The sequence below is a fragment of the Sinocyclocheilus grahami genome, unplaced genomic scaffold (assembly GCF_001515645.1).
Source record: "Sinocyclocheilus grahami isolate Dianchi unplaced genomic scaffold, SAMN03320097.WGS_v1.1 scaffold37.1, whole genome shotgun sequence".
Taxonomy (NCBI): Eukaryota; Metazoa; Chordata; class Actinopteri; order Cypriniformes; family Cyprinidae; genus Sinocyclocheilus; species Sinocyclocheilus grahami.
The window spans coordinates 4,333,949-4,344,604 of NW_015505216.1; the positions used below are offsets into that span (position 1 = coordinate 4,333,949).

General features: G+C 38.3%; 1 protein-coding gene across 1 annotated transcript; it reads left to right on the forward strand.

The window, feature by feature from the left end:
* Positions 1-800: 800 nt before the first annotated feature.
* LOC107581733 (GRB2-related adapter protein-like) lies at positions 801-10,656 on the forward strand. Its single transcript, XM_016267375.1, has 5 exons — positions 801-1,242; positions 1,320-1,417; positions 3,774-3,893; positions 9,371-9,539; positions 9,991-10,656. Exons 1-5 carry the CDS (start codon positions 1,165-1,167, stop codon positions 10,168-10,170), a joined length of 645 nt encoding a protein of 214 aa, XP_016122861.1. The 5' UTR covers positions 801-1,164; the 3' UTR covers positions 10,171-10,656.

Sequence of the window (10,656 nt, forward strand, 5' to 3'; positions counted from 1 at the left end):
ACCCTAGAACATGTGAAATACAATCAGATGCATATATAAAATTAATTGTTTAGTCAATGAAAATCAATTTTAATGATAATTTAGATGTGAGAGAGAATGTGTGTCCAGTTGCTCAATGAGAGGACAGCTTGCTAGCTACTTTCTTACTAAATGTAAATATGTTCATTGATACACTCTAAAAAATGCTGGGTTGTTTCAACCCAACTTTGGGTCAAATATGGACTAACCCAACCGTTGGGTTAAATTTTTACATTAAATTTTTAACCCAAAAGTTGGGTTAGTCCATATTTGACCCAAAGTTGGGTTGAAACAATCCAGCATTTGTTAGAGTGTATGATTTTAAAGATATAGTTAACAGATGGAAAATGAAAACATATGAAAGCTAGAGGTTTCATTTTAAAAACATAAATGTGCAAAAATTCTTTTCACTGAGGAATATCAAAAGAAAAGACCATTTCTTGTGAAATATCTATAGCCACAAATGGGACGTTGATGTGCATTTCAGGGCTAAACAGCAGCACCAATAGAGAAACATTCATTGTGAGGTGTTCAGTGAGTCATGCAGCTCTGGGGACGTTTGCTTATCTCAAAACACATATGTTCTTTGAATCATGAATTCTTTCAGATGAACTCCTCAGCTGATTTGATTCATCTCCAGCTATTTCCAGACTAGTAAGTGCTAGTAATATCTGAAGAAAAGTCTAAACTAACACTTGCTCAGTGACAGATCTGCTCATAAAACAGCAGTCAGGCAAACACATGCGTGTTATTCTTTACTTGTAATACGCAGGTCCGGCTCTCTGATGAGAGGAAGTTTTCAAGAGGCCATTCTTTTCGTCGTCCTCCCATCATTTTTTCAACTTTCCTGTTTCTCACATAGCTGTATTTCCTTCTACAAGAGCACACTGAGACAGGAACTGCCACCCCTGCCTCCCTCCCACATACTTCTCTCTCTCTCTCTTTTAGACCCACACACATTCTCATGCTCGTTCTCTCGGTTCATTTATCTCGGTGCGGTGTTTGATAGTGAGCGTGTCTCTGGACGGGCTGTTTCAGCGTGGATGCTCTCTGGGCTCGTCCTTTCCTCTCGTCTGTATTCTGTTGCTGTGGTGGGACGTCTACCCACATTGATCTTCTGGGATCTGGCTTCACCTCCAGCTCAGGATGGAAGCAGTAGCTCTTTACAACTTTTGTGCCACGGAAAGTGACGAGCTTAGCTTTCAGAAGGGAGATGTACTCAAGGTAAAAGCAGTTTTGTGTTGGTTTTATGCATTGCTTGCTGAATGATATGATTTGTTTATGGTCTTTTCTTCCACTAGATCACTAATATGGAAGATGATCCTAACTGGTACACAGCAGAGTTGGTGAACAGGAAGGGCTTTGTACCTAAAAACTATATCAGCGTAAGGCCGCACACGTAAGTACAATTTTATGTCTGTAATCCTTGGAAAGTATTAATTTGACTTGTGTTGGTATTGACTTTGGTAGATCAGAATGGAGCACAAGTGAATTGTCTCATTGAGATTAAACAGTCTCCTCCTTCTCAGAGAAAAAGACCACGTAAATCTCAAATTTGATTCCAGTATACCAAAGCGTGTTGTCATATGTTAGATATGTCAGTATAAATGCAAATATTTCTCATAAAATTCTTCCAGGACCAAATTATTTGAGCTGTTATATTTGATTTTTTTTACATTATTTTATAGCTATGTCAGCATATGCAGTATACAATGTAAACATACACACACACAGTATAAAACAATTGTATTATCATCGATGTTGAAAACAGTTTTTGCTTACTTATATTTTTGTGGAAACCAGGATACACAACCATTCAAAACTTTGGAGTAAGACTGATTGATTGATTAAGATATTAATATTTGTATTCAGCGAGGAAGCATTAAATTGGTCAAAAGTGACATTAAATACATTTATAATGTTACAAAAGATTTATATTTCAAATACGTGCTGTTCTTTTGAACTTTCTAGCCTTTAGACAGTCCGATTTTCACAAAAAATATTAAGAAGCAAAAACTGTTTTTAAGAATAACTGAACATCAGGAATAATTGATTACAGCTGAGCTGAGCCTATTTCTCCCAAGTTTTTTTTCTCCATTTCTGTCACCGATGGAGTTTTGGCTCCTTGTCACTGTTGCCTTTGACTTGCTTAGTTGGGGACGCTTGACTGATTGCACAAACACTATTAGAAGCGAGCTGAACTGGATGATGACATCCCTGAATCATCAATGACTTTAACTGGAAAAATGACACTTTGTTATTGTCCTCTTGCATTACTGACAAACTGTTTTCCTGTTTGACACTGTAAAGCTGCTTTGACACAATCTGTATTGTATATAAAGTGTTATAAAAAAAAACAAAAATCTGCAGATCAGAATGATTTCTGACGGATGTTCAGGATGTCACACTGAAGACGAGTAATGATGCTGAAAATTCAGCTTTGTCATCATCACAGGAATATTTTACATTTCAAATTATCAAATAAAACAGTGGAATAATGTTTGACAATATTACTATTTTTACTGTATTTTGTAACCAATAAATGTAACCTTGGTGAGCATAACAGACTTCTTTCAAAGTCATTAAAAAACTTAATTATTTACAACTTATTTGTTTATAAAGATTTTTAGCAGAAACATCAGTATCTGCTGAGCTATGAAAGAGCAACCTTTGTTAAACAGAAATTTCCTCTAGTTTGACGGTAGTTTTCCACATAGTAATAAAGTGTATAAAAATATACACACAATGCTATTTAAAGGGGTCATATGATGCTGCTAAAAATAACATTATTTTGTGTATTTGGTGTAATGAAATGTGTTTATGCAGTTTAAGGTTCAAAAAACACATTATTTTCCACATAATGTACATTATTGTGTCTCCTCTATGCCCCGCCTTTCTGAAACGTGTCGATTTTTACAAAGCTCATCGGTCTGAAAAGCGAGGTGTGCTCTGATTGGACAGTAAATACAACTTAACCACTGATTTCTAGTCGTGTCCATTTTTGGAAGGCCAAACAAAGTAGTTTCGCTTTCAAAATGAAACACACAGCGTCACACACGGCGGGCTAGAGTGAGCGGCGGCGGCCTAGAGTGAGCAGAGGCCGGGGGCTAGTGTGAGGAACGGTCGGAGGGCTAGAGTGAGCAGAGGCGGCGGGCTTGAGAACGGCACGGCCGGCGGATTCGACGAAGGAGCGTCCGGCGGGCTTGCGGCAACCACATTTGACGACGCCAGGCTGGAAAGCCGATCCGGCGATCCACAGCGCGAAGTTTATGAATTTCCGCAGCAACCAGCACGAATCAGCTCTAGGCATGACGAAGCGGATATCGTCCTCTTTTGGAAGGCCAAACAAAGTAGTTTTGCTTTCACAACGAAACATAGCGCCTTCACGACATGGCGGCGGCAACAACAATACTACAGTGAGAATAAAAGTTACGCCTTCTTTCTTTGCGTGAACATTTGGGCGGCGTTATGCAAATCTTCCCACATCGTGAGGTAGATATGTGGGGGCGTGTTAGAACCAGACGTTTTAGGTAGACGTGGCTGACTCTTAACTTTTATAAAGAATATCTCTTTGGATTTGAGACTTTAGTCTTTGCAACTTTACAGATCTTCTTTATGCACCAAGAGCTTGTAACACTTTAAAGAGAAAGGAAAAATTTAAATCGCATCATATGACCCCTTTAAGTTACAGCAACCTTTCTAGCTGTTTATCGCATGTCTAATAGCGCTGCTGTGCCCCTCCATCTCACCCACAGATGGTTTGCGGGCCGTATCTCCAGACATGTGGCCGAGACTCGACTGCACCAGCAGGAGTGTGGAAGCTTCTTAGTAAGAGAGAGTGAGAGTGCACCTGGAGAATTCTCCATGTCGGTGAGGTAAGACACATCCCAGCCTTCCTAACCTATAGTCTGCTGTAAGCGCTGTTGTTGGGGTCGTTGTAATTTGTTGTGTGCTGCATGCCTCTTAAAAGCATAACTAGAAATCGAATAATGGGGAAAAACTGTAGGATTCATCAAAACCCATCTGACCTACTTTGCAAAGGAAGCCAATATATCCTCTGCTGCTTAAGAAAATGTACCATGAAGTTGTCTGAAAATGAGAGAATCAGAAAGCTATTACGTCGGAGCAGAGATTTCATTTAAAATTCATCAAGTGCGCTGGCGCTGGAATCACATTATTATTCTGACTGGCTCGTTACCATCCACTTCTTGATGGCTGAGTTGGGTTTGAATGGTAGAGCACAAGCCTGTCTGGGATCCCGGGAACGAGCTGGCTGGGATAATCAGCGCTGCGGTCTTAGGTGAGGGCTGGCCTCAGGTGTGGAAGCACCGGCTTGGGTTATTGTGAGATTGAATGACTGCACAGCACGCTATGAAGAGTGGAATTGGCAGCTGGTCTGCAGGTCCGGTGCTAATGTGTGACGCAGCTCTGCATGCATTCCTTGAGAGAGTGCTGTCTGTGGATACAGATTACTAATCAGACTGGCACAAGTGTGATCTCTGTGTGATCGAAGAAATCTAACTCTGGCATGTCCATAAAAGCTGTGAAATGTCAAATCAAGGTCATAGTGCAAAATAAGCAATGTGAATGCCTGGAACGCCTCTGATTTTGTAAATCTTTGATGACTCTGGGCATTAATGTCCAGTGCCATCCAGATTTGAACTGGGTTAATGGGAAGAGACCCTAAGAAACCTCAGATGCTCTGATTATTTTATTTTCCACAGTACTCATGTCCCCGTTTTTCTTTGAGACCGTAAGCCACCATTTTAAAGAATATATCCTGGGATTTTCAGATATGACAAATGTCTGGCCATGACAGCTTCCTCTTTTTGGGTTTCAGCATATTCATTAACATGCTCTAAATACCCTGAGTAAGTGTTTTTTATTGTGCAAGGCATGTTTAAAAGACCGTTTAAGACTATGTTTGATTGCTCAACAGAATCGGTGAGCAATTTATGTTGAGTGTTGATATCTACGTCTGGTTGGCAACTCAAGCATGCAGCCTGCATTAATTTCAATATAAATTCAGAAAGCAGTTTTTATAGTATTTTTATATTAAATTCTTAAAATCCTGGAAAAATGTACATTAAGATATAAACAAATCATTCTGTAATATCTTGCATAACTAGAAACAGTGACGTACACTGGGGTGTTTTTTTTTCTTCATTTTTTGGAGAAATTAATACTTATATTGGGTAAGGATGCATTAAATTGCTCTAAAGTGACAGTAAATATACTTATAATGCTACAAAATGTATATTCAATTGATTTCTGAAGTATCATGTGAGACTGATGGCTGGAGTAATAGATGCAAAAAATTCAGTTTTGCCATCACAAAAATAAATCACTGCCTTGGAATTATAAGGTTCTATCTGCATTCTGAGCAGTTTTCAAAGTGTTTGCGTTCCATAGACTTCTGTAGATAGAGGCCTTTTTGTTTTCTAAAAAAAAGGCCCAAAATGTACACAGCTTACAAAAGAAACATCAAATAATGTAAATAAGTTGTCACAGAATAACAATATGTGAATAACTACATTTTGAAAAAATGTCAGATAGAATTTTATAATTCCAAGGTGGCGAAATTACATTTTAAAATATATTAAAATAGAAACGTTATTTTAAATTGTAATAATATTTCACAGTATTACAGTTTTTACTGTATTTTTGATCAAATAAATGTAGCCTTATAGTGAGCATAAAAGACTTCTTTTGAAAACATTAAATGTTATCCACTTCATACTTTTGAATAGTAGTGTATTTTTAGTGGAAGTTTTTTGTGCAGGAAACCACTCGTTTAAAAAAATGCTGGATTGTTTCAACCCAAATATGTGTCAAATATGGACAAACCCAACCATTGGGTAAAAAAATTAATAAAATTTTTTTTTTTATTAATTTTTTTACCCAATGGTTGGGTTTGTCTATATTTGACCCAAATTTGGGTTGAAACAACCCAGCATTTTTTAGTGTACATTAAACACACATTAAATGCATGCAAATGCAACTTAAAAACAAATATTTTATAAACATCGTGTTCAATGTTTGTATGATATAATCTTTACAGTTTGTCACTGGGGCCATACCATTTCAAAAGTTACTAACTAATGTGAACTTTTAAAGTACAAATAATGTGTACCATTTAGGTGTAAATAAAGTACAAAAATGTACCTTTTAGATTTTAGACCTCAGGGTACCACCCCAGTGACAGATTTGTACCTTTTTTCTGAGTGTGTACAAAGGAGGTGCTGTCTATCTCATCTGGCTGTGTGCCACAGGTCTAGTCACTCTACTTGGCTGAATGAAGATTGCTGAAGAAGATAACTCAGCTGTGAAATATCTAGAGAACCATCTGCTCCGTTTTAAAGTGGGACACTGACTGACTTGCCAACAAAACCAAGTTTAGATAGCTTGAGCGGCATGACCACTGCAATGACATTCTTCTATGCATATTAAAGTATACTGTATATACATTAGTTCACAATTGCAAAAGCAAACATTCCTAATCCTAAGTATTAAACCCTTCACTCTAAGTGTAACTTGTCCTGCACTATTTGTAATACATGATGCTTTAAAAAAGTGGGTCTTGTTGAAAAGTTTCAGAGTGCTAAGTTATTTCTAAGTGATTGGACTTTTTTACCTGGCTAGCATCCACTTAGCAATAAGTTAAAACTACTTAGAACACCTCAGCAGTCACAAGACTTGCTAGTGCAACCACCTAGCAACACCTTGGTAACCATCCAGAACAACCTGCGTATTTATTTTTTATTTTCTCACCGAGTGGTTTCATTATGTTGCTAATGATGACAAAGGATCATTAGCATCGGCCTATCAATCATCTTCAGTGAAAGGCGATAATGCCAGCAAGCAGGTAATCCTGCACTGGGGAGCTAAAGCTGCCACTGGGCTGTTCACTAGATAAAATAATTAAACTGTCAATCACATTAATTCAAAAGAAACAGCTTTATAACAGCAGTAAACTGTAGACAATGCAACATACCACAGCCATTTGCTGTTACCTCAACACATGCAAGATGTACCTGCCTTGCTACAAACCACAACAGCTTTGAAGGTTTAAGCACTGAATGTAGGTCATTGTTAATGGCACTGACGGCTGAGAGAAATGACCACCAAATCATTCACATTTATATTTAATTACAGCTTCTGTCCTCACCCATGCCCTAAACCTCATCACCAGCATATCATGCACAGACTTCGCTAGACTTTATTTCTGTTAAAACAGCCTAATCTGGCTGGACTTGTGACTCAGTTGTGCTTGTGACTAGTTTAATCAGCACATAGCACTGAAGGATGAAGCATCTATGTCTGACTTTCAGGAAGCTTTGGAGGAAGTGCAGTATTTCACATTGACAGTCACAAGATTTTAGGTTTATTGAAATGCAAGCTCTCAAACATAACGCTTTTCACTTTCTTAAAATGAGCAAGTCTTGGCACTTGGTTTTCAGGTAAACTGAGTGACAAATGGATTTTATCATTGCTGCGCTGCAAAAAGCAGAGAGATGTGTATCATTGTGAATGCACAAAAAATGATGAGATGACTCATGCTCGTACCTTTGATCTACTTTACACTGAAATATCAAGATATCTTATTAATATTCGTAAAGCGCAATTCATCTTTAGACATGCTTTCGTCATACAGTTGAAAGAAAGTTTGCTGTTTCAAACACTGAATTATTTAAATGTTATCACGGCTTTGAAGAGAATATTTGCAGAATCTCTTAAAGATGTCTAGGAGCTTTCTACGCTAAAGCAACCAAAGAAACATCAAAACTTTATTTAGAAGACATGCTGACTAATTGTTGTGAAATGTTTGGCCTGCATTGAGTATAGCTGTTTACAGATCCTAAAATGTAAAAATAAGACAGCGCAGAGAGGATGTTTTGAACCTTACTGTTTTAAACCTGTCAGGATTGTTTAAAAACCAGCAAATTCCTTCTTTAAAGTGTTTTGGTTTAAAAGTGTGTGTGTGCGTGGTTTTAATTTTTTTTTAAAGGGGTCATATGATGTTGCTAAAAAGAACATTATTTTGTGTATTTGATGTAATGAAATGTGTTTATGCGGTTTAAGGTTAAAAAAACACATTATTTTCCACATACTGTACATTATTGTTTCTCCTCTATGCCCCGCCTTTCTGAAACGCGTTGATTTTTACAAAGCTCATCGGTCTGAAAAGCAAGGTATGCTCTGATTGGCCAGCTATCCAGTGCGTTGTGATTGGCCGAATACCTCAAGCGTGTGATGGAAATGTTACGACCCTTACCATATTGTGATGATGCCCTGTCAGGCCGGAGCGATGATTCAAAAACATGAAAACCCATTATAAACGAGGCATTCGTTGCATCCAGTGGGGACATAGTTATGAATTATAATGACTTATTCTGTCTTTTTACAAGTTGCGTTGCATCGCGCCGCGTAAACATAAAAAACAGCCGGCATTGTAGTCTACTCTACCAGGATCAGTAAACAGTCCTCCATAAAATTGTGCTGCACACATTTTTTTGAAGGTTGAAGTGTTCTGGAACAGTGTTGCAAATACAACTTAACCACTGATTTCTAGTCGTGTCCATTTTTGGATGGCCAAACAAAGTAATTTCGCTTTCACAACGAAACACAGCATCACACACGGCGGCCTAGAGTGAGCAGAGGCCCGGGGCTAGAGTGAGCAGAGGTGGCGGGCTTGATAACGGCGCAGCCGGCGGATTCGATGAAGGAGGCTTGCGGCAACCACATGTGACGACCCCGGGCCGGACTCCGCTTCGTCCACGGTGAAAGCCGATCCAGCGATCCACAGCGCAAAGTAGATGTATTTCCTCAGCGACCAGCATGGATCAGCTCTAGGCATGACGAAGCAGATATCATCCTCTTTTGGAAGACCAAACAAGTAGTTTTGCTTTCACAACGAAACATAGCGCCTTCACGACATGGCGGCGGCAACAACAACAATACTACAGTGAGAATAAAAGTTACGCCTTCTTTCTTTGCGTGAACATTTGGACGGCGTTATGCAAATCTTCCCACACAGTGATGTAGACATGTGGGAGCGTGTTAGAACGAGCCGTTTTAGGTAGACGTGGTTGACTCTTAACTTTTATAAAGAATATCTCTTTGGATTTGAGACTTTAGTCTTTGCAACTTTACAGATCTTCTTTATGCACCAAGAGCTTGTAACAGTTCAAAGAGAAAGGACAAATTTAAATCGCATCATATGACCCCTTTAAGAGTGACTTAAGCGTCCTGTTTTTGGGGTCACTTTATGAAATCCTAGAGGGCTTATTCTGTAAATGCTCTGATATTCTGTAGTGCTGTGTGCTTCTGAAATTCTGTCTCCTTTGAACAGCTATGGGGATCATGTACAGCATTTCAAGGTGTTAAAGGACAGAGATGGCTATTACTTTGTTTGGGAGGAGATCTTCCCTTCCTTAAATCAGCTTGTGGACTTCTACAAGACCAACAGCATAGCAAAGGAAAGGACTGTGTTTCTGAGGGATACAGACCATACACTAAAGGTAATTAACACGTACACATACAGCTGTACTTTTTGACAACAGCAATTAAAATTTCATACTTAAATGCTTTTTAAATGACTGCTGAATTGTAAATAGCATATGTTTTTTTTTCACCAAACAGCAAAAAGATTCTTGTTAAGATTCTTGTACTCAGGGGTGTCAGAAATGCTTACTTTGAGTAAACCATGTTCAGAAACCTTGTCAGGCTTTTTCAAGCATACTTTCCATATAAATTAAACAATTACCTGATTGCCAATTTTCCAAATGACATGTAATCCACATCAGGAAAAACAACCTTATCAGTTATGAAACTACAAAAAATATCTCAGGTGTAATTGTAATGATGAGGCAGGAAAAATACTACGTCAAAATGGACCTAAATGTGGAAAATGGTAGGTGGTAAAGGCAGGCACAACAATAATGACCTTTGTCTGTTATTGTTTCCCATCAGAGGCCCCATCAAGCACATGCCCTGTTTGACTTCAATCCAGAGCACAACTGCCAGCTGCACTTCCTGCGGGGTGATGTCATAGACCTGCTGGACTGCTCTGATTCTCAGCGCTGGAAAGGTCGCTGCCGTGGCCGTGTGGGCTTTTTCCCCCCTGAGTACGTCCAGCCCGTCTATCACTGACTCTGAAGGACAATAACAACACTGTGTGTACATATCAGTATTCGATTGTTAGCATCTATTATTGGTTTAATACAACTGGAATGATCAAGCTGAGTAAGTTTGAAAATGAATGAACTTATTCAGCCACGGTTACTAAAGCAAAATCATGCTGTCGACACTAAAATGACACCTGTCAGCTTTTTAGGACAAATGCCCTAAACTATCAAGCACCATTAAAATAAATAAATAAATAAAAAGTCTCTGAGCATACTCTGGTGCATTAAAATGCAAAAGGAGATTTTGAATTGTATTAATACACTCTCTTCACTGCACTTTGCTTGCAAATTTGGATATTAACTCAAAAACTTCTTTAATCAATTGCTATATTTATTGCACTTTTTTCTGTGTATACTGTATATTGTTCATAACTGTTGTTGTCTTATTTTCTTTTGATGATGTAAATGTTACCATCATGATGATTAAAAATATATGAATATTAAAACAATA